The sequence below is a fragment of the Micropterus salmoides genome, unplaced genomic scaffold, assembly GCF_014851395.1.
Source record: "Micropterus salmoides isolate LMB-PRFRI ecotype aquatic unplaced genomic scaffold, ASM1485139v1 Ms_hic_scaffold_9, whole genome shotgun sequence".
Lineage (NCBI taxonomy): Eukaryota > Metazoa > Chordata > Actinopteri > Centrarchiformes > Centrarchidae > Micropterus > Micropterus salmoides.
In genome coordinates, this window is record NW_024044681.1 from 24,933,232 (window position 1) to 24,958,084 (window position 24,853).

The 24,853-nt window shown below is 38.0% G+C and overlaps 1 protein-coding gene and 2 long non-coding RNA genes across 9 annotated transcripts; 1 reads left to right on the top strand and 2 right to left on the bottom strand.

The window, feature by feature from the left end:
• Positions 1-1,893: 1,893 nt before the first annotated feature.
• gabrr3a (gamma-aminobutyric acid type A receptor subunit rho3a) lies at positions 1,894-18,507 on the bottom strand. Of its 6 annotated transcripts, none has more exons than XM_038709386.1 (10): positions 18,420-18,438; positions 13,013-13,338; positions 12,238-12,350; positions 8,301-8,368; positions 7,975-8,198; positions 6,904-6,986; positions 6,219-6,356; positions 4,557-4,709; positions 2,678-2,871; positions 1,894-2,534 (listed from the first exon to the last, which is right to left on the bottom strand). In XM_038709386.1, exons 2-10 carry the CDS (start codon positions 13,153-13,155, stop codon positions 2,235-2,237), a joined length of 1,416 nt encoding a protein of 471 aa, XP_038565314.1. In that variant the 5' UTR covers positions 13,156-13,338; positions 18,420-18,438; the 3' UTR covers positions 1,894-2,234. The 6 variants fall into 6 exon arrangements, with proteins under 6 accessions (XP_038565314.1, XP_038565310.1, XP_038565311.1 ...); XM_038709382.1 differs by lacking the exon at positions 18,420-18,438 and adding an exon at positions 18,308-18,394; XM_038709383.1 differs by lacking the exon at positions 18,420-18,438 and adding an exon at positions 18,292-18,310.
• Positions 18,508-18,514: 7 nt separating this feature from the next.
• LOC119895953 lies at positions 18,515-19,802 on the top strand. The gene is made up of 2 exons (XR_005443136.1): positions 18,515-19,161; positions 19,439-19,802. It is a non-coding gene; the product is annotated as an uncharacterized LOC119895953 (long non-coding RNA).
• A 47-nt stretch (positions 19,803-19,849) lies between these two features.
• LOC119895954 lies at positions 19,850-21,932 on the bottom strand. Of its 2 annotated transcripts, XR_005443138.1 has the most exons (4): positions 21,479-21,931; positions 20,797-20,976; positions 20,231-20,403; positions 19,850-19,914 (listed from the first exon to the last, which is right to left on the bottom strand). It is a non-coding gene; the product is annotated as an uncharacterized LOC119895954 (long non-coding RNA). The 2 variants fall into 2 exon arrangements; XR_005443137.1 differs by having other exon boundaries at positions 20,797-21,932.
• Between the last annotated feature and the right edge of the window lie 2,921 nt (positions 21,933-24,853).

The following is a 24,853-nucleotide window of genomic DNA, read 5'->3' on the forward strand; positions in this document are numbered from 1 at the left end:
CAGGACACTCATTCTCATAAACTTTACCTTAAAGGAATAGTTTGACATCTTTGGAAATGTGCTGGTCGCTTTCATGCTAGGAGTTTGAAGAGCAAAAGCCACTCTCACAGTTGTCCATTAAAGCTACAGCTGGATCCAGGAGACAGTTAGATTAGCTCAGCATAAATACTTGAAACATGTGGATACAGCCTGCCTGGCTCTGTCCAGAGAGTAATCAAACCACAACTTATCGTTTTAACTCTTTGGCTGTTCTACAGATTAAACATACAAGAGATAGCATGTTAATTAGTGAGCTTTAGAGGTGCTGGTAGTTGGCAGATTTTTTTTTTTTCTACCTTTGGACAAAGCCAGGCGAGCAGTTTCCCTCTGTTTGCAGTTTTTGTGCTAAGCGTCAACCGTTCCCTGGCTGTGGCTTCATTTTTAGCATGTAGATATGAGTGGTATCATTCTTGTCTTAACTCTTGGAAAGAGGGCACATTTTGAAGCATGAAGTGTGGATATTTCTCAAAATATTATGTGATTCCTTTAAAATGCCTTGTGTGCCTTGTGAAATGTGTTTCTCTAAAGAGAAACAAAGCTTAAATACCTAATGGTCACTTTGAGACACATTTTGAAATCATGGTGCCGAGCCTTTTGAACAGGGCTCTGGTCTTGGTCATGTTTCATCACCTTGTCATTGCAGTTACTCATCACATTATCCATCAATAACCTCTGATGAATCTGACATCCCGCTGGCATAATGTACCACAGCACAAAATTATGCTGTATGTATGACTTTATTGCATGTAATCCCCTCATCTACTAATGACTATTTTGCATGAATTAGTTTAATATGTGGTCTGTTGTTGTATTATTGCATACATTATAGCAAGTAATTGTGTGGACATGGTTTGCCTATATTATACAAACACTTTTTAATCTTTATTACCATATAATAAATTGTGACTTTTAGGGCTATAAAAATATATTAACTGCTGTCCCACATATTTATAGAATAGCAAACTGTCAATCAAAAACCTTAGTGCATGCATCACACACCCTCAGTGGGGTTAAAACCCCAAACACCAGCACAGAATAGCTTGCATCCTGTCTATTCTACACACAGCATTAACACAGTCTCACCTCAAGGTCCATTTAGTAGGCCTTACTGTTGTGGAGCTTTTGATCATATTGCATTATCGTCATGAGAAGATGATGGTATGACTATTGGTGAACGGCAGACAGACAGAGCAACTAGGTGGTAAACAGTGAGGAGCATTTAGCAGCTTACGCTCCATCAATAATTTGTGGAGACCAGCAATAATTGAGAGTAAATATTGGATTTACATTTGCCAGGTGGCCAGAATCATTACTCCAAAGAATGATATTATTGCTCTGTAACTGTTGGATGTGTACATAGGCAACTGTTTGTTAAGGCCTTCACCATATCAACTTGAAAGGTGATGTTGTGTTTACAGCATGTTTCACTGCCCTCCGGTGGCCAAAAAATCTATTACTAGTGCTCAGAAACAATGGACATGGAGTGGATGGAAGTGAACATCTAGGATAACATGACAAATGCATCTGCTGATGAGGATCATGTGATATAATCAAAAGCTCTGAAACGGCTACTAAATAGACCTTGTGGTGAGATTGTTTTCTCAAATCCTATTTAAAAGGTCAAGAATGAATTTTGCTCTGATTTAATCAGATTTCCTTAAATTCTGCATTCTCCTTTATGTGCTTTAATGTTTTTTTTGTGTGCTTTGTCTGACTTACTCTAATGTGCAACATAAACCCGCAGGGACTGCAGATAAAAATTAGCCTTGATTAACATTGACGTTAATTAATGTTTGCTGCCTGAGATAAAATAAAGCTTTGTCAGAAAAACTTGTCACACATATTTAAGAGCATACATTTATTTTTCAAGATGTTGTACATTATACAATTTAATGTTTTGTGTCTAATCAAGCAATAAAGTATAATCCTAAAATACATTAATTGATTAAAATCTTTTCTCTTATAAAACAAGCATGCCAAAAACACACAAACATCTGCCAAAATAACAGCCATTCAAACAGCTGATCTTGGATTTTCTCCTAGTATCAACTGAACACTTCTTGAGTACAAGACATCATGCAAGATATCTATGCTCATCAGCAGACATTGTGCAAACTTGAGCTTATCGCAGCCTGTTACACTGTATAATAGCAAAAATAGTTTAACATTTTTTACACTGCTACATAGTTTATGAACTATGCATACAAACTCCAGTAAATGATGTTGAAGAGCAGGTAAGCCATGGGAAATATGACTCTGGAGTAAGAGTCGATCATGTAGCTGTTGCTCATTATAAAGCTGAGGTGGTGTTTTAAAGGGTGCGTGCGGCGTAGCCTGGTGCCTTCTGTGGGTGCTGAGACAGTAGAGTTGCGAGACTGACTGTTCCTGTCTGTATTTGGGGTGCTGGAGACCTCTGGAAAAGAAGCCAGGTCAATGTCGTTGTCATGGAAACAGCCATCAAATGCCATGGCCTGGGCGGCGCTGAAGGAGGGGATCTGTGGTGACAGAGGGAGGAGAGAAGAGTTAGGCTGTGAGGTCAGCGAGCTCCAGATGGCATGAAATTATTTTCTGCGGGGTAAACATGTCACAAGAGATTTAAGAAGACATCTGAGGCCACAAAATATTGAATATGAATGACCTTTGCCTTCTTGAGCTTCTTCATCTCCTCCACTGTGGTGAAATAGTTGACAGCAGCGTACTCGATAACAGAAAGGAAGACAAACAGGAAGCTTGCCCACAAGTAGATGTCTACGGCTTTGACATAAGACACCTGTGGCATGGAGGCTGAGACACCAGTGATGATGGTGGACATGGTCAGAACCGTAGTGATGCCTGGATACAGAAAGCACCAGTAAAACACATGAGTATTAAATATGTTGACTCACAAATATTATATTATATATTGTATCATTATTATACTATTATGGATTGATGAAAATAGGCATAGCATCCAGAAAATATGTCTATAAATTGCATAGCAAAAATTCTCCATATTATATCTAGTGTAATTGCAGTTTTACAGTATTTTTCATACCTTTTATCTTATGTGTATTGGCAAGGACAATCTGGGGTGCATGAGGGTCTATTTATGTGTAGGAAAACACATTTAATATTGTATGTCTCATGGGCACCTGAAAGCAGCAGACCAGTTTTTACTGAAAAATATATTTACATCCTCATCCTATCTGCTTAATCAGCATTGTGTGAACTTGTTTGCCAGGGGCTGGAATGTAACGGATGTTCATTTATATGCTGAAGTCTCGCACTCCAGCTTTAACAAAAATAGTTTATGCTAATCACTACTGCCAAAAAGCTTAAAAGGAATAGTTGGACATTTTCGAGGACATGTTTATTCGCTTTCTTGCTTTGCGTTACTTATCTGAGAAACTCAATACCACTCTGATGTATAACTGCTAAATGTGTAGTTAAGGGAGAAGGAGTCTCTGTTGGCTGCCTGGTAACCTCACTGTGACGACAATCCTACACGCGTCCAAGAAACAGGGTATGTTCAAAATCTCATACTAATACACTGCCTGCTACATCTTCAAACAGTATGTACTGCATGGGCTACTGCATACTAAATGAATGATTAAGTATGCCATTACCAGCAGACTGTTAACACTGAAGTATACTCAAGCAAGATCACATGACTAACAGCCGGTCTCACCCAGCCAGCGGCCCCCTTACATTCCTGAAAATTTTGCAAGAAATTTCCAAAGAGGCAATGTTTGGATAAACTGACCACATATTGGAAGTGCATCTTTCCGCCACCTTTCAGAAATTCTTGCTAGTTTAATAGGCTTCTTTTAGGCTGAGTCAGTGAACTCTTCTTCTTAAAACATACTTTTATATAGATTTTATTTGATTTTATTCTGTTTCATATATATTTTACTTTTAACGTGTATTTAAGTGTTTTCTTGTTTTATCGTGTCTTTGTTTTTATGTGTTTTATTGTCTTTGCACTTGTTAAAGCACTTTGTATGTTGTTTTTAAGAAGTGCTCTATAAATAAAGATTATTATTATAATTATTAGTATGCATTGCACTACATACTTAATTTCACATCATACTTAGTATAAATAGTATGTTAGTATGCGATTCTGAATATCTCCATAGTCCGCAGTCAGCCTACCATAAAACCACAAATGTAAAGTTTACAATACTACAAAAAAAAAACATTAGGCTAATTACTGGGCTTGATGGTACGCAAATTTTGTTACCTTTTGACAGATCCAGGATAGGTGTTTCTAGTCTTGCTAGGCTAATCTAACCGGCTGCTTGCTACTTCTTTGTAACATGAGAGACTCTCGTCAAGAAAGCAAATAAGTGATAAAATCAAACTATTCCTTTAAATAAGAAAGAAAAAACTTGATATTGTGATATCTTTGTACCAATTTGGATGAATATACACATTCATAGAATTGTTTATAATTGATTAATTGAATTGATGATTGTTTTTTGTAGGATACTGTATGTACAACATCTGCTAATGGCCATATTGAGATGTGGTCTCAGTACCCAGAGAGACACGGGCAGGTACAGCCCTCCTGTCAATCCAGAAAGACACCCAGGAGAGCATCACCATCAGCATTGTGGGAAAGTATGTCTGAAGCATGAAGAAGAAGATATGCCTCCTGAGAATGAAGTTTATGTAGAGTCGATTGTACCAACCTGAAACAGATAAATGGACAGGTAGGGTCGGGAGTGGGGCATAATAACAGTGAGTAGCAACAGAACACAATCTGGGAAATTTGCAAAAAAAGGAACTCACACAGGATTGTGTAAGTGTAAGTGAACGTACAAGATGAACACTAGAACGCTGATGAGAAAGTAATTATTTTCTGGGTCAGATCTGTGTAGAGCTGAAGTTATATAACAACCTTGTAGAGCAGATAGGTCCCCACAAGATAATTTCACACTGAAAAGAAAATTGTCATGGAGTTTTGTATTTCCTCTTTTATTTTTCTACCCTTCCTCTTGTGTCTGTGTTCACTTCTCTTCGTGTTCTTTTGGTTCTCCCGCTTGTGCGATTGGTTTTACCTGTGTATCGTTAATCAACACCCTCTTGTATAAGACTGTGTCTTCCCTTTTTTTATTGTTGCTTTGTCTTTGATTGTCCTGGTTGCCTTGCCTGTCTTCTGTGTTTTCTATCCATGTTTGTGATTTTTGTTGTTGATTATAGAATTTTGGATTATTACCTGTGCCTTTTGGATTTGTTTGCTTTATGTTTGGACTGCTGCCCTGGTTTGGACTCTTGCCTTGCTCCTCCCTGTGTAAGCCTATTCACCTTTTGAGTTATTCTTTATAAACATTATAAACTGCATCTGTTCCGCTTGTGTGTTCTGCGTTTTGGGTTCAAATCCCTGGTCATTCCTGTGTCTTTGCTTGGCAAAACATGACAAATCTCCCAGGTTCCCTTTCTATCTTTCTGTCTCACACGAGGCAGGCAAGGTTTCAAAAAATGGGCTTAGCAGTGAGTCATACAACTCTATAATACTTAAATAGTAAATCATACCACAGAAGTGGAATTACATTGCCTTTTAAAACTATGAATAAAAAGGCACAGGGTGATTTCTTACACGAGCTTGGGAATGAATAGTCTTAAACTCTTTCAACTGTATTTAATAATGGTGTTTAATTGAACAATTTCTCTGAGATTCTGTTTCAATAATTTCAGTCACAAAGACTGAAATATAATGGATAGATTGAAATATAGGAATAGTTTGGCATTTTGGGAACTGCGCTTATTTGCTTTCTTGCTGAGAATTAGATGATAAGATAGATACCACTCTCATATCTGTCCTTTTTAGCAAATAAGCATATTTTCCACTATTCAAAGGGACCTACAGTGTTACTGATACTTTAAAGAGTCAGTCAGATGTGATTCATTGGGGTGATGGAGATTTGAAAAGAGATGTCTAGTTTTATTTATGCATTTATTTTTGCATACATGAACCTGAAACTACCATAAACTAGTCATCATCACAATGTTTGCAGTAGCTACCAGCAGGTGTGACGATGAGGAAAACATGATACTGTATATAGGTATAAGCATCTGAAATCTTCCCTTTTTAGAGAAACAGTAAGGGCACACACTGTATTTTAATCAAATCAGTAGCTCTCTCATTGTTCCCAAACAAGGTAAAGCTCAGAGGGCCTCAAGGCTCCGACCTCACATACCAGTACTGCTGTAGAAGGCAAGCCCGAAGGAAGGCTGGAAGTCTTCAACAAAAAACTGAGAAAGCACAATCTCGTCAGTCCTTAATGAATCGTTCCCGTTCTTCCAGTAGAGCATTAGGTCATTCTCATTGTAGGCATCTTCATGAGAGGAGAGAAGTGGGGAAGAAGGAAGGGGGATGACACTTTCACATGCTGCCTCGCTTATAAGTGTCATGGATGTTTTTCCCAGAGGAGAGAGCGCATGGAAATGGGACAACATACTCTCCTCTGAGATAAGGATCCATGCTTTACCCATGTAATAATTTAAGACAGACAGAAAGAGAGGTAAAAAGAGAGAAGACCAACCAATATCCAACCAACATCAGTTATGATCAATGATTACGATTTCTTTACTCTATGCTGAAATAAGATAGTGATGGTTACTATGCATATATGGAGTATGATACTGCACTGTGAGCTACACTGATTTAATCAAAAGATATAATCTAATAGTGTTTTTGACCATCAGCATGGATACTGTTTATTATTTCATTGAGCTAAGCAAAGTTGTAACATGTTTTCCAGCAAAACATGTGAAGTAAGACATTTAATGCAACAAAATAAACATAATTCTTCTGAAACCTGTTTTGGATATCCTATCAGGTATTTGAAAAAGGCAATGCCCCAACTGTAGGTTTATACTCACAGCTCTCTAGCTCCAGAGAACAATTCTGTGTGTCCAGAGGGAAACTACTGAAGTCCATTGAGCAAAGTGCAGTCACTGTGATCCTAAAACACAGCTTACAGTTAAAGAAACATCCACAAAAATCAAGCAATCATTCAGCATCAGCAACTGTGTTTACAGAAAATGTTGCATTTGAATTAAGCTGCGTAGGTTAACCTCAGTAACTCAATAACTGTTTCTGTGCCTGAGACAGAAACAGGCCCTGTAGGTGCAGCAAGCTGTTGGGGATGATGCCATATTCTTGACATCTGTGGCTGAAATGGATATGATGAATGTAATCTGAAAGCCTAATGGCCCAACTCTCATGGTCCTTTCATGCTTTGCTCACCAAACCTTGCAGTGACATTATTCTATATTATATATATATATATATATATATATATATATATATATATATATATATATATATATATATATATATATATATATATATGGTTGGCATAAATTTCACAACATTTTAGTAATGTTTAAAACCATGACTCGTAAGGTTACATGTAAGGTTAAAGCGAGACTACGTAACCTTTGAAAGTAAAAATGACACACCCTTCCTTTTACAAATTTAGAGTTGAATTCACGAGTAGCAAAACACACCCTTGATCATTTAAACATAGCAAGGGGATTTACTGTTACGATAATACTTGATCTGGTATGACCATTAGTTTCTTCAACCAAGTCCAGTTGCCCTTGACTTTAACCTTCTTTGGATGACCATTAGTTTGTGGAAGCTAATGTTAGCCAATGTTAGCAACTTTAGCTAGATACTGTACAACTAAATTTACTGACTTCACTGCTCTTCTCTACTTTTGCTTCTGGCACACAACATTTTAACACATCATATTTAAGCAAAATGATGTCTTTAAAGCAACTCTCTAAAGAAAATATTGGGAAATAAAGGCAAATTCAATGTGCCTTTATCCTGTAATTACCACCTGCGTTCACAATGGCCGCTTGCTAAAATTTAGTCTCGCTTAAATCATTACTACTTTGATGGTAATCTCTTTATGACTAATGTAAAAGAAACATTTTTTTAACCTGACACTGTAGAGGATATTGCCATCAGGATAAACCCTCAGCATGATGTTTTCCATGGTTGTGTCATGAATGAAAGAGCGCTTAGAGTGGACAAAGAACACGTCAGGAACCCAAATCTTTTTCACAAGACGTGCATCGAAGGTACGACTCTTGTTGCTGCTGGAGGGGAAGGCCAAGCGATCGTCCTGCCAGTAATGCCTTAGGTACAAAGTCATGGTAAAGTCCTGAAAAAAAGGGGGGAAAAACACTGGTACTCAAGCCCAACAGAGAATAAGAAGACATTGTACAATGCTTAAACAAACTACAGAAATCCTAGAGGCTCGTACCATGTTTACTTCAGATATGCTGTCAATGCTCTCCACCTGGACGTCAATGCCGACAGGAATAGCTGAACCTGCAAGGGGTCAAATGTTGTAATGGATCAGTTTTAAGCAACAGCTGGATCACATCCCCCATGAATCATCTGTCTCCACGTCTGCCAAAGATTATAAATGTGTAAACACCAGTGCTGAGCTATAAGACGTAATAGCCACATCTTATGGACAACACAGTCAAAAGGGTGGATGATACCGAGACTCAGCTTAGAATACGCTTGTTTTAATAAATACAGCATAGCTACAAAATCAATTAATCGGTTACAAACAACTGACAGATAATGGTTCATACACAACACCTTGGGTGGAGCTGTAATACTCATCCTCATGAAGCACAGATAAGATGCTATAAAATACTTGTAATCCGCTTTTCATTTTCTGGATGAGCTATAAGTAACCAAACAGTAATTTGAAATACTTGGCTGGTTCTAGAGAAACAACAAACATTGGATGTTTTCAGAGGATGACTAATTGTTCTACTGTCAACAACTGATGCAAGAAAAGCATCTAATGAGATTTCATTTACATCATTTTACCTACATTTGTATTATTGTTAACTTTAGGATACAGCTTTAATGATGGCATAACACAACAACAAATTATTTCATATTTAGACTATCACACAGGGAATAGATCCAAAACTGATTTGATTGTATTTTTGAAATCTGGGCTGTGGGAATTACTCTGGCTCACTACCACAACCTACAATACATGGATATAAAACTAGTGTTACATAGTCGAGAACCCACAAAGATATTTCAATAAGAGTCTTAAACCTATCCTAAACAGACAATCCTGTCAGTGTGCATTGTAGTTCACATGACCTGGAGTAAACCCACACAGACACAGCTAGAAAATATACAAAATATTTCAGAGGCAGAAAAAAAACAGGGCTTTTCTTGCTATACGTGGCTGTGTTGCATGTTTTAGATACAGAAATTAACAAAGACATTTGAATACACAATGTACATACAGAGTACACCACTCTACTGAAACTGGATGTCTCTTTTTCCTAGAAGTCATCAGTCCTAAAAAAGTCCTTATAAAAGTCCTTATAAAAAAGAGGGGTAGTGGGAGTTTTCTTGACCTACTTAAGGCCTTTGACACAGTTAACTATTCAATACTTCTAACTAATATGTCCAACTGTAATCTCTTTAGCAACATGTTAAATTGGATAAACTCATATCTACCAGACCCAGTGTATCACCCAGTGTGTTCGGGTATATAACGTACTGTCACTTATAAGAGCCTGTAGTAGAGAGTACTACAAGGCTCCATAATAGGAATAGGACCATTGTTATTTAGTTTGAACAAGCCTGGGAACCACATGTATCTGCAAATTCATGTTATATTGCAGATGCATCTGGTCCCCTCCCATTCAGACAGATTTGTAGTCAGTTTGGCCTGGGCCGGGCCAATCACAACCGTTTACCTGATACGGGGCAGGTTTGATATGATGCAGAGGAGTGCAGTTAAATATTCGTAAACAACCAAGATCAGCCTTGGCCCTCTGCATTTAGGTCACCTTGTATTGATGTTACCCTACTTGCACCAACCATGACACTATCCAGTTGAGTCTAGAGGCATTTTGGTCTGTGCCAGTTGGAAATTGAAAATGTACTGAGAGGATGTCAGGCTAAGGTTGAATATCAATGATCTCCTGTCTGTGTTGTGATGCAGTAGAAATCATGATCTACACAGATGACACAGTAACATACACTCATGGGAGAGATGCCAAACAAGTGGCCTCAAAGCTGTCTCAAACTATGGAAAAAGCAAATTGGCTTAAATGTTCATGTTTTACATTGAATAATACAGTAACAATGTATGTAGCAGACTTTTCTAAATATTTATGTAAATAAGCAAATATTAAGGAATGCTTGAGGAAACTGTTGGCAGGGGGGGCGAGGCTAGGTGGGAATGATTAGTCATACAGATTGCATAGTGTTAGATGTAATGATTGAAATGTTTGTTTGTATCTGTGATTTAATTAAGTATTTTTTGAATTTTGAACTTGTATTTGGATTATTTGCATTAGCTGTTTTAGTGTCAGTGTCTACCTGCCCAGGGAGTGCAGATGAAAATGAGCTAAATCTGGTACAAAACATCTCTTTGAATTTTTGCACAATGTCCCTAACAAGTAAATGTGATAAACTAAACTAAAACTAACATTTAAATGTTACAATACTGTGTTGAATACCACCATACTGTATAGTTACATAAATATCCAATGTATTGTGAGTGGAAGTGTCCTTATGTCATTATCCAGTGGCAGCAAACTGTCAACATATGATGTGGACTGTAAACATCTCGTTCTCTCTGCGCCATTATCTAATGAATGTAAGCACTCAACTATCAGTCTACGATTACAATAGAGTAGTGAAGTGGTGGGGATTATTTTGGGCGCATAGGGTCCTGTTAATGTTTTACAGTGTTACATCACTGAGGCCCTTTCAACTCTTTGATGGCAATCAAACTCTCTACCATCAAAAAACAACTGCAGTGAAAAATCTGATTTATATATTATATTTTTATTTTGGCCTCTTGAAAAAGATCTAAATCTCAATGAGATCATTAAATAAAGGTTATATAAATATAAATAAAAATAAATAAAAGTCAGAGGTACAAGACTGTAAATGCAATCTTGAGGAAAGAGATCCAACTAAAGGCAATCCAACCAATTTGAGTGCTTGAGCTGGAACTATGGCTCCGTAACAGCTGATAGCTGATGGAGTCAAATCAAAGAGAGTCAGTTAATTGACTCAGTCGTCAGAATGCTTGGAAGTAAATGTCAAAAATCATTGGAGTCAACTCCAACACTCCATTAACTTTTTAACAAAATGTTTGACAACTAAATTAAAAGCTATTCACAAAACAAATTACAGACTGGAGCAGATTTATTTATTTATGTATGTGCATATTTTAAACTATAATGAGAGGCGCTTATAGAGTTCATAAAGGTGCAAAAAGAAAGAAACACGTGAAATAAAGGCCTTTACAAAACACCAATCAATCCAACCATCAACACTTTGCTGATGTTGTAAGACCTATTAGTTTACAAAGACAACATAATACATGAGTGGTGACGCAGTGATGCAGGAAGTCTGTAGGATTAAACAGCCACAGTGTATGCTTATAGATGTTTTATGTAATGCTTTCTGTAGAAGAATGCATATTTGCTGTGTCACATGGTAAAACTGCTCTTATAGTAATTAAATGGCACGTAAGAATCATGACTCCCCGGAGGTTTGTACTCAGAGAGGACTACTGGAGCGTCTGCTGCAGACACAAGTTACAATGTGTCAAGTTTATTATAAACTCTGAGGTAGAAATATAACAACTGAGAAAATATCCATTGGATTGAGACAACCCCTCAACCATTTACTGAGCCCACAACCCTTTCTCCAAATTTAATTCAAGTTGAAAAATGGAAAAGATTGTGTAAATGGTGAATATGGTGAATTTTTTAAAATGTAAATAGTTGATAATTAATGCATTATTTTTCTACACCATTTGTCGATTAATATCAAAAACAAATAAGGAAAACAAAAACAAAATCAAACCAGACCTCTATAGGCACAGGAAAAATACAGCTTTTTGAATATCCCCTAACTTCAGGCTTTTTGTTTTTCCTTTTTCCCCCCCCCCACAGAATTAAATACGCTGTTCAGATTATTTTATCTGTACTACTGGCTGCAGTTATTGTCTCACACCGCAGACAATCTAGGTCAGTAAGGGCTTTTTGGTAGGCGTAATACCAAAGACAGCACAGTAACCTACATTAACCTTACTGAGTTGACAGGAAAGCACAGGATTATTAAAAATGGTAAGAAAAATAAAAAATAAATAAGAAGTCAACTTAAATAGATAGATTAGGTGTGCGTCTTACCCCCAAAGCCTGGCCGCATTGCAAAGTCATGGTCTTCAATCCGAAGCAGCTGCTCAGACTTAATTAGCATAGACTTGGTGCTGTCCAGCTTTTTCATCTTAAGATCCACCCGTCTGAGAACAAAACAGAACAAATAACAGCTTGCAGAGAAACTCTCTCTGTCTTTATCTGTCTCTTTCTAACACAGACACACACTTGAAAGAGAACTGACAGCTGGTCGAGGGAGTTAGTGATGGTTAATTGGACTTCAGCACTCTGATTACAACCAAAGGCCATGGTCTTGGAAGGAAATTAAAAATCATTTTACTTTCAGGGTACTGACACTAAAACAGTTGTAATTGGGTCAGAGATATTATGGGGGCTCTCATATCAGTATCACTAGTTGACCTTACAACTTAAATGTTTGCTATAAGATGTCCGTCTGTCTTCACCTAGAAATCCTCATGTAGTGATTAACATGAAGCAAAAATGAACTTCCATAATCATGTAAATAATCTTTTTTTCTTTTTTTTTTTAGAAATGACTAAGTGATGTGTACTTTACAGTAACGATATGTAATTGAAAAGTCAGCACATTGTCTTATTATGAAAGAGAAAGTCAGTCTTCACCCTCATGATCCTATCACCATTTCCATTGTATTTGTGAAGACAGAAAAGACTCCCGTGAAGCCACAAAATATAGATGCTAGGCATCAAAAGGTACATTTCAACAGCAGAAGCAGCTCCACAATCACAACAAAGCCAGGTGTTATACAAGAAGTCCCACTTTGGCTCACCCTCCATGCTTTTGTTTGGTGTTCTCTCCGATGTATAGCTCCTTGTGTCTCCTCTTGTTCGGGAACTGGCTGCCGGTGAGCTGAGTGACAGGCCACAACCAGGCCAAGCACATCAGTCTGAAGGCCAGGAGGGCCACTTTCATGGTTAAGCTGGGGCTGGAAAGACGAGAGGAACTCAAACGTCCCTCCCACTGTGTCAGTGTCTCGCCCAGGGAATGCCACAGCTGTCCCTGTCCTCTACTGGCATGTCCATGTCCCAGCAGCACTCATTCTGCCCCGCCACGCACACACCCAGCTGATTCTGCATTATCCTGCTCTTTCATGTCCTGCAACATGGTGAACATCAGTCGAGATATCCAGTGCTTAGCTCAAATGAACAGGCATCCTCCTGGTTGAGTTTGCTTGTCACTGTGCCATCCCTCTGCTTACGTCTCCTGACACAACATGTTGCTCCGACTCCCCACTGTCCCTACCCTTTGATTTAAAACCAAATATCAATTTATTCCTATAATGACAAAGGAATACCATTAATTCCTCTCTAATCTTCTTATCTGTGGTTGGTGAAATCTTTCAGTAACCTACAAACAGGAGGCAGCAGAGGGCGGGGAGGGGGATAATACAACCCGCAGTTTCATCATCATTCTGACCAGATAAAAATAAAAATCCTGTAGCCTACTTTCATGCATAGCAGGATTTTCCCTTGAGTTGCGCACTGTGGTGGAGGGAGGACGCAAATGATCCCACTGAGATAAGACAGATGCAAGCATATGTCTGGGCCACATATGCAAAGGTTGCACTTATGGCTCCTCGGCAGATATCTTTCACATTAGAGGATATAATTTCTAAACAAAGGCTTTAAACTGCTTTGCAAATATTAGGAAAAATATATAATAATATAGTCAGTGTTAGTATAAAAACTATAATGCACAACATGGGGTCAGCTCATAGAGGGTTTCAGATACAGGTAGAGTAAAAATGAAATATTAACAAAACTGCACCCTCCTTTGGAGATCCAGCATTGTGGTTTTGATCTTTTTTTTTAAAGACTATAGGATTCCCCGCATTATGGAAAAAACAAAAGCAATGCTTTATAATAAAATGTAATCCAGTTCAACCATAAAATACACTGTATTCTAAAAAGAAATATCATACAGTTAAATAACTTCCAATCTGAAACAAAAGGTGAACGTTATGACATTTTAAAAGAAACATTTTTTTCAGCTTTATTTTAATGGATAATAGTTTTTTTGTTATTTTGTTCATCCCTTCAATGTGATGTCCCTGCCAAAATGTAGTTGTAGAGGTTTAGGATTATGCTCTGTTTTAGCCCCTCACTGTTCATGTCACTTCATTACCTCCTGCTCACATCCACTAAAATATGGCTGGCCATTCTCCACTGACACTGGGTAGCTCCACAAGCAGCAGGGACACGCTGACAGTGCTGTAGCAGCTTCTCTCTCGTCATTATTACAGTTTTTTCAATAGCTAAAACTGAAGCCACTTTATCAGAACTCTTCACAGTCTGCATTACCAGCATGCATCTTGGCCAAACAGTTAATCTCACCTCCAAAAGTCAGTCAAACCATCTAACGTTATATTATTTTGGCCATGCCTTGATTCTGAGTTTTGGGTTTTGTATCTACTTTTTAGTTCTGTCATCTGTTGAGTTTAGTTAACTGTGTGTTAACTTATTGATCAGTTTGGTATCTGTTATTTAGTCTGACTTTTATTTATCTGGTATATCTTATTCTGTAATTGTCTGGTGCTCTGTCTAATCCTAGTTTCAGTCCTGCCTCTGTGTTCTCGTTTAGGTTTTGTCTGTTATGATTCCTGTGTTATAATTGGTCGGTGTTTGTCTGTTTACATGGGTTTCTGTTATTGTCTGGGGTTAGATTCTTGTCTGATATTTTGTAACATGTGTTCTGTCTGTTCCCCCAGTAATCTGCCTGCCTGCCTGTCTCTCTGTTTTCCCTGCTGTCTGCCTGCCTATCTCGTTAGCCTTGATCCCGGTCACCTGTGTTGCTCCCGCCCTGCTCATTAGTCCCTGGCGTATATATGTTTGGTTTTTCTGCTCAGTCCCTGTCCGGTTATTGTTGTATGATGTTTGTACTACCAGCTGCTGCATGTTTGAGGTTTCCTGTACCTGTGAGTTTTGTTCATGCCTGGTGTATTTTGGATTACTAAACCCTGGAACTAAATCACTGCGTGCAGTGTCATGCGTTTGGGCTCTCCCCTGCTTTGTGCACCCAGCGATCCTTCACAAGCCTCAAAATAAACTTGTTCAACCAAAACATTGGCAGAAAGCATCCATTGTCACTCATAACACACTGACCTACAAAACACTAACAACAGGAAGCATTACGTAAACTTGATGAACTTATCTTTAAAATGTGACTGATTTTTTCATGTACCAAAGTGACTGAGAACAACTGTGTACTGTTGTTCTCAGTCACTTTGGTACATTTCTTTGATCAGAATTGAAATTTTACTTGTTCAACCTCCATATAATCTAGTTACTTGTGCACATGATGGCAAATAGCCTGTATTTTTGCAGTAATATACAGCAGAATAGCAGAACGTTTACAAACATTTTATGTTACTACAAACTGCAAGCATATAAAGCAGGAAATGTGCTTACATTTTAGCATTGGTTCAGGGGGTTAGTACATCAATTACAGGTTGTGGTCACTGTGGCTCAGGAACCAGTTTTACTGTGCAAACAACTGAGAAAAACTGTACTGCACTGAAATTTCAGGACCTTTATTCACATTTACTGAAGTGATATAGAAAAAAAGGATACTGAAGCAAATTTCTGCATTTCTGATTCATTCTTTTTACATATACCATAGTACAGTCAATAAAGTGAAAATATGTTATTCTTACAGCTTTTCTCAGTCGCTTTGTTACATTTCTAGAATCATCCTTACAGTAACATTTGCAGAACTATTTGTATTGGTAAACTATGTCTAACGTTTGGATGACAATGATTAAAAATGCACAAGGCTGCACTTTTTCTGTACGGCCTAGATCGATTTCAACAGTACAGAGTTATACTGTAATTTGTTGACAGAGCACGTCATTGTGATGCAGAAAAAGCGAGACTATTTTATATATCAGTATTATACCTTGTGATCAACATGACATAAGCAATTGATAATGTAGGAAACAGCTATTTTTTCATCACTGTCTGACATGAAATCAGACACTTTTCCTGTTTTAGGTCCGTTAGGATTACCAAAATTATTTATATTTGCTAAATGCCAGAATAATGAGAGAAGGATTTTTTAAAACTATTTTTCATTACTTTCTTCAAAGTCAGAAGTTTGAATACACTATGATTACTATGCCAATTTTGGAAAGCCCGGATGATGATGTCATGTCTTTGGAAGCTTCTTATTGACAACATTTGAGTTTATTAGAGACACACCTGTGGATGTTTTTTAAGGCACACCTGAAACACACTGCTTCTTTGTGTAACATCATGGGAAAGTCAAAAGAAATCAGCCAAGATATCAGGAAGAGAATTGTGGACTTGCACAAGTCTAGTTCATCCTTGGGTGCAATATCCAGATGCCTGAAGGTGCCATGTTCATCTGTTCAAACAAATATAAGCAAGTATAAACACCATGGGAATGTCCAGCCATTATACCGCTCAGGAAGGAGACGGGTTCTGTGTCCCAGAGATGAATGTGCTTTGGTCCGAAATGTGCATATCAACCCAAGAACAAAAGCAAAAGACTTTGTGAAGATGCTGGCTGAAGCTGGTAAGAGTGTGTCATTATCCACAGTGAAATAAATACTGTACCGACATGGGCTAAAAGGCCACTCTGCCAGGAAGAAGCAATTACTCCAAAAGAAACATAAAAATAGCCAGATTACAGTCTGCAAATGCACACAGGGACAAAGACCTTAATTTCTGGAGACATGTCCTGTGGTCTGACGAAACTAAAATCAAACTTTTTGGCCATAATGACCCTCGTTACGGAGGAAAAAGGGGGAAGCTTGCAAGCCTGAGAACACCATCCCGACTGTGAAATACAGGGGTGGCAGCATCATGTTGTGGGGTTGTTTTGCTGCTGGAGGGACTGTTGCACTTCATCATCATGAGGAAAGAACATTATGTGGAAATACTGAAGCAACATCTCAAGACATCAGCCAGGAAGTGAAAGCTTGGGCGCAAATAGGTCTTCCAAATGGACAATGACCCGAAGCATACTGCCAAACTGGTTACAAAGTGGCTTAAGGATAACAGAGTCAATGTCTTGCAGTGGCTATCACAAAGCCCTGATCTCAATCCTACTGAAAATTTATGGGCAGAGCTGAAAAGGCATGTGCGAGCATGGCGGCCTACAAACGTGGCTCAGTTACATCAGTTCTGTCAGGAGAAATGGGCCAAAATTCCTGCCAACTATTGTGAGAAGCTTGTGGAAGGATATCCAAAACGTTTGACCCAAGTCATACAGTTTAAAGGCAATGGTACCAAATACTCATGAAATATATGTAAACTTCTGACTAACTAACTTAAATGTTGTCAATAAACCTATCAGAAGCTTCCAAAGACATGACATCATCATCCGGGCTTTCCAAAATTGGCATAGTAATCATAGTGTATTCAAACTTCTGACTTTGAAGAAAGTAATGAAATATAGTCAAAAAAAAATCCTTCTCTCATTATTTTGGCATTTAGCAAATATAAATTATTTTGGTAATCCTAACGGACATAAACCAGGAAAAGTGTCTGATTTCATGTCAGTGAGGGAAAAAAGCATATGTGTCTTTTTATATAGTGTATGTAAACTTCTGGTTTTAACTGTACATGTAAAAAATAGTGTAGTTGAAGAATAAGGTGCAGTCAAACATAAGTAGCAGCAGATTGCGAGAGGTGCTACACAATTCCACATTGATTATGTACAGGAAGTATTTCACATTTGTGAGTGTTTCACAAAATGTAAGTTCTTTGGAAGAAGTTAGCGCGGTATTCTCAGTATGGATATCATGGCTGCGAAGAGACCGAAGAAGACTTTGGAGGAAGCGAGGAATAGAAAAAGAGAGTGACCTAGCAAGAGACTGGACTAGAGTAAATGTCGCACTAGTGTGAGCTTAAAGAGCTTAAATGATGCAAGACAGATGCCAAGCTGGCCTTCTTGCTGTTGGACTTGTTAGTATTAACATACTTAGCTTGTTTTGTTGTATTTGCTTGATGTTTGGCTATGTTGGCGAAGTTGTCAAAATCAGCCAGAGGTTTATCTGCTAGCTATACATTTCGTTAGCAAACTTACTAGATAACACACTCACTCAGACATCGGTAACTTTACTGCAACTTCAAGTGCTCTTGAGTCGGAATGCATCCCAGCTTTGTTGGCTAGGTTGCCACCTGGGGCCCGTTCTTCGTACGTCGCTAACTCACTTAGCTGGATTTGATTGTTGGCGATTTGGCATGATCTTGGATTGTTTGGTTCTTCGACGCTCATCCTGGACTTGCTGTCATAGCAACAGGTGCGTAAGCTTGAACCTGCTCGCGAGCAGGCTTATTTCCTGTTAACAGGATTAGATCCCGGCTTTATAAGCGGAGGTGATACGGGAAGTCTTTCGCAGCCATGTCTTCGTTTTTACGAGAAGGACCTGTTGCTGAAGGTGGCAGAATAATTCGAAGAGCTTTTCGAATTAATCGCGTATTGCGAGATAGACAGGATCCTTTAGCGCAGCGCGATAATATACTTATTGAGAGAGATCGTTTTTCTCGTGAGGGTGTCATATACATCATTCGGCCACAAACTGTGTGCATTGCCCTGAGAGTCTTTGCGAGTACGTTCCTTTACGCTATTGGAGATGCGGAAAACTTGGGGGGAAAGTGCTGTCTGTCCTGCCAAAACTCAAGCAGTTTTTGGGGGGTTTTGTGGTATTTCCAAGCCACTTCAGACCACAGGTTGTGAAGCAGAATTTTTTTTGCCATTGCAGGTACATTACAATTGTTTATGAAGATCATGCAACCATGATCATGCCAAAAAGTAGGACTTAGTGTTTGTTCCTCAGGCTTCCCTAACGTGATTGGTGCCGTTGACGGCACGCACGTCCCCATCAAGGCCCCACCAGGCCCCAATGAAGGGGATTTTATGAACCAAAAGGGATTTCACAGTGTAAATGTGCAGGTAAATTACTATTATGATTCTCAATATTCCAGATTAGTAATATATCAAATTAAAAAAAATGTAATCAAAGTATGCAGTTGACTGATTAAAAATATCTTAGATGGTGTGTGACTCAATGTCATACATCACAAATGTGGAAGCAAAATGGCCTGGCATGACTCCAGGATTTTCAGAGAATCACATTTATGCACATTATTTGAATGTGGTAAGAAATTTTTATATCAAACTCACTGTATGACACATTTATTTTGAGCCTAACAAAACTGCATTTTTCCAGGTGCTTACGATGGGATCCTGCTTGGTGACCGGGGCTATGCCTGCAGGCAGTATTTTCTGACGCCATTTCCTGATCCAAACCCGTTACAATGCAGCTCTAGGCAGGACAAGGGCACACACTGAAATTACCTTTGGGGCAACTAAAGGAAAGATTTCAGTGTCTGAAGGGTTGCACCTGACCGGGTCTGTGACATTATTGTTGCATGTGCCAGTCTCCACAACATTGCCACCATCAGAAAGAAGAGGACACCTGTGGTGGAGGTACAGCCTGATGATGACCTCCAGCCAGTGCACTTGGACCAACCTAGTGGCAGAGCTGCACGGGACAGAATTGTGGACCACCTTTTTTTGGGTTTTTTTTTTTTTACAAACAAAAACATTCATTAAATGAATAGAAGACAAGACAACATGCTTAGTTCCTTGATTTTTATTTCAATTATTCTTTGTCAAGAAAAGCCAGTGATGGTCATCTTTTGCCTGCAATAAGATATATTGTTATCCAAGGTCAGCAATAATACTGTGTGAAATAGTGTATTAGCATTTACTCTGAAGTTCCTTTTGAAGCAACTCAATTTCTAGTGCCAGTTTTTTCTTCTTTAAAAAGGTGTCAAGTTCCATTTCTCCCCTTAATTTTAGTTTTTTCAGGTGAAAATACTCAATTTTCTGTTGTAGATTATGTTTATATAGGGTACAGATATCACCCTGTGCCATTTTTGGATAAAAAGAATTACAAAAAAAACCCCCACAAGCCTCATGCAACAGAAATAAAAAGGAAATATACTACACTGCCCACCTCTGTATCACTTTGTGCTGTAGGCCTGTCTGTAGGCCTGTCTGGCCTTTCCTCCTGCAACTCATATTGCAGTCAGAAATTATATGTACACAACTATAAATTAAGCTGTTATTTATGCACTTACAAGTACTTCCTCCAAAAGGACAGTCATCTGAGAGGGTTTCTTCACTGTCCTGTGCAAAAGAAACTAATGGGTATTACAAAATGTTGCACTCTTTCCTTTTGATGTAAAGTTAGAAAAAGTCCACTTGCACTGCACATGCTTCAGCCACCACTTGCTTGGGAACAGGTAAAAGTGTTGGTGTATTATGTAAAACTGCACAAAAGAGGAGAACACAATGGCATTACAATGAACTACACTAGGAAAAAATGTGATCAATAACATATTGCAATATATTTTTACATTAAGTTATGCAGTTTTCACCTTCACAAGTCAAAGCAATTCATCACTATGCAATATTTATCAGTTGAAATGACTGTACCAGCCATTTGGATTATAGGCATACTTAATTTAATGCAGCAACAAATTATTTACAGTGTAGCAAGATAATTTAAAACTCATTTACCAGTAATGAAGGTGTTGCAACTGGTCCCTGGCTTTTGGTCTAAGGAAGAGCTGCCCCCAGGGATGCCCTTCACAATGGGTCGGTTCACATTTAAACCAAGGGCCAGCTCTTCTGCCAAGGTATAATGTGGGGGTGCAGGACCACCACCTGTTTTTTTCTGCTCTGCCTTTTTCTTGGTTGCTGTTATAAACAGACAAACACATAATTTAACATTTATTTTGGTAAAAGAGACTAAACAGTAGAAGTAGAAAGTTGCTGATCAATGTTTCTACTATTGATACAAATCCCCTTTTAAACCAGTGCATGAACGCGCAATTATCTCCGATAACTCAATCTAGCTGTACTAATCATAACCGGCAGGTGTGTTCGAAGAACCCAATTAGCCAGATCATAATTAGGCCGATGATATTATCTTGGATGTCTCATTTCATCTCGGATGTTTTAAGCAACATACGAAGAACGGGCCCCTGGTCTTTTCTTGGTCACTCTCTTTCACATCTTAGCTTTCTCCATCAACATCTTGGTTCCTCTCGCCTCTGACATTAGTTAAATGTAGAGGCTGCTGAGCCCTGTTATGTTTGCCCGAATGACCGGCCCCGGCTCTGGCTCAACACCTCTCCACCTGTTGTGGCTGAGGCTAATAATCTCAAGTTGATGTTAGCGAAATCACTAGAAAACACACATCGGTAACATTACTGTAAGTGGTTTTGCGTCGGTTGCTGAGTCGAGTCGGAGCTGGGCAGCCTCAGTGGACGTAACATTAACGTTTTTGATAATGGAAAAAAAAAATGCGTGTGTACAGCTGTCCTTATTTACGACAGTGGTACACTGATACGGTGGGTATGCCAAATCACCCAGAAACCACATACATAATGTTGCTTTAATGTGTTAGTGGTCCATGTGTGTCCATGTCATATTTTGCACAATAAACATACAGAATATTATCCTGTATCATTTATGAGAATGAACGAAAAGTAAATTACTGGAAATTCTTAACAATTCAATTAAGTCTCAAACAGAATTATTTATTATTAAAATAATTAAGAATTAACATTAATTATGATAATAATTATTGTACAACAGGCTTAAAAGAACAGGCACGTTTAATGATACTGTACTAAATGAATGAAGAAATGAAAATTTGAACAGAAAAAACAAGAAACTTCAGAATCAATGACAAAATCAAAAACATGGACAGCATGACTCCACTCTAGTGGCATGGTACTTTTAATCTGGGATTAAAGTTGATTGAGGGCAGACATGAGCAGTGCCATCTTAAAGAATAAAGCACGTGGACCTTGGTTCTCTTGTACATGTGACCCCACAGCTGCTGGACATGTGGAAGTGACATCTCATCTGTGCCCTCTAGAGGTCACCATCTATCAAAATATGAGCCCTATACTGCATGAGCAGACACATTTATGAAACATACCTTGTGTTTATATCAGATTATCAAAATAGAAGCACTATTATAGATATGTTCCACACGTTCTGTGACTTCTGAATGACAAAGATTTTTCTCTAACATTACTGAAATTGTTTTGAGCTAAGTTTAAATCACAAAGACCATCATATCCATCTGTTATCTATACTCTGTTATGCCTTTGTAAGATTACCTGGGAAGTAAGGTTAAAGTTAAGTCTCTTCCAGCAGGCGTTGAACATAAAGGAGACCTCCCTAAATGAAACAAGAGGGGGATTCATTCCTGTTTGGTTCAATGTTCATGGTTACTCAACATTACAACAATGCATCAGGTTAATAGAATGAATGAAAGCCAAATCAGTTTTTTATTATGTAACAGTGTGATATAATTAGAAATATAAAAATTGAAATATTGGAAGATTTTGACAAAAGCCCTGGTATCGAGAAAAATTGTAGGTACAAAGATACAAATTGTGTCTTTTTTCAGGATGTACATGATTGTCATGTTACTATAGTAGAAACAGACAGGCCTACTTCTTGGATAAAAGTACTGTCTTGTCTGTGTTTAACTTATTTCTTGGATTTGCAGGACTTTTTTTTCCTTTCAAGAAATTACTGAACATCTTTTCTTAGACAGTAAAGATAACATGTGCTCATTTTGTGACTATAAAACATATTACAGCAGGTGTTACATGTTTTTTTAAGAACTATTTCAGTAGAGTTGTTGGGTAGTGAAGCATTCACAAGGAGGCTGGTTAAACGTTTACCTGCCTGGTTAATTAGTCAGTGTTAGGAAGGATGTAAAGAGGAATTACACAGAAACAGTTCATTGCACACAAGCGCGCTTTCACGCTCATGCATGCTAAATACTGTTACGGGATCAACAACTCAGCACAAGCCATCTGACATGGCACAGACACTCGGACTCCTGATCATGCTGCTTATTTTCTTGGAGAAATTGTTAATGACAAACTCAAAAGGTATTGTAATACTTGACTCCTATTATTCACAGATGAGAAATTCATTCAGAGCAAAGAAAAATTAAATTGACTGAAATACTTTAAAGAATTACAGCTGCGTATACTCTTTATGTGGTATGTAAGACAATGCTAAAATGCTAAACTGGTAAATTGCCTGAGTTGTGATTTGTTTTTTGCTAAATCAAAAGAATTATATGGCCAAAGATAAGAATATTATTATCATGCAAGGACATTTTTGTTCACAATTCTAGCAAATACACTTAGTCTCAGATTTTAGAGTTGGACAGTTTTTGTGTTTGTGAAGTCTGTTGACTACAGGCTTTTGAGAATTGCAAACCCAAAATACCACAGATGTGGCTGGAAAAGGTTTCAGAAAATTACATGTAATCATGACAACAAGGAAATGATGGTTGACAAAGACAAATTCTGAAACATAAAATTAAAACAATGTACATGCCTTAAAATATAACTGTCAGATATATTTTTATTTTCCTTCATCGCTCACTAATGGGAATCTAAATGCATAAAGAGAATGTACAGTATGTACCCTGATATTATTTTACAGGAAAACGACAAGAAACTAGGACAGGTGATCAGATGTAGCAGTACTTTAATTTTGATCAGTAATACCCAAAATTCACAAGTTGATAAATATGATTTAAAAAAAAAAATATATATATATATATACACACACACACACACACACACACACACACACACACACACACACACATATATATATATATATATATATATATATATACATATATATATATATATATATATATATATATATATATATATATATATATACAGAACAATTATAATATATAATTATAACAATTTGTTGCTTTTGTGTCTTGACAGTAGCTTTACTATCTCCAGATGCCAATGTCACCTGTATCATCCCTGACGACTGCATCTTGCCCTGCAGCTTCAGACCCACCGGCACTGTGGTGATCCACTGGTATAAGCAGCAAATCCCCGTTCACAGCTACTACTACAACAAGGATCAGTTTGGACTCCAGAACAAGCACTTCAGTGGAAGAACTTGCCTGTTCAACTCCCACATCCCTCACGGCAATGCCTCCCTGCTCCTCAGGAAGGTCAAAGTTCAAGACAAGGGCAGGTACAAATGTTACACGAGCACACGAAAGGGCAACCAGGAGATCTTTGTCAACCTGGAGGTGAAAGGTCTGTACAATTTGACAGAACTACAATTAACATTCAAGAAAGTGTGCCCATTTCACTACCTTTCAATGTCGTTTTTGGTTTTCTTCTTTGGTCCAAAAGTGATTAATTCAGCACTGATTAAGCTATGAGTGGTAAAGCGTCTCCATTATCATCCTCATTACCCTCAAGAACGTGACAACAAGGTGGAACATTTTGTGCTCTTTTTCCCCCTCACTACTGCCCGCAGACACGGTCTTGCTTACTAAACTATTAATGGTTAATTGTCATGTTGTCATATAGAGAAGTATTCTATATTAGGTACACTGATCTTAAACTAATGCAGCCTAACAAAACTGCAATACGTATAACTTTTATGAGGGTTATAATGTTACGTTTTTGTCAGAACCATTTTGGAAGGTGTTGATTTGACTTAATAGTGAGTCTAGAGGATCTGTGCTGCTGTTGAACTACACTGCAACTGA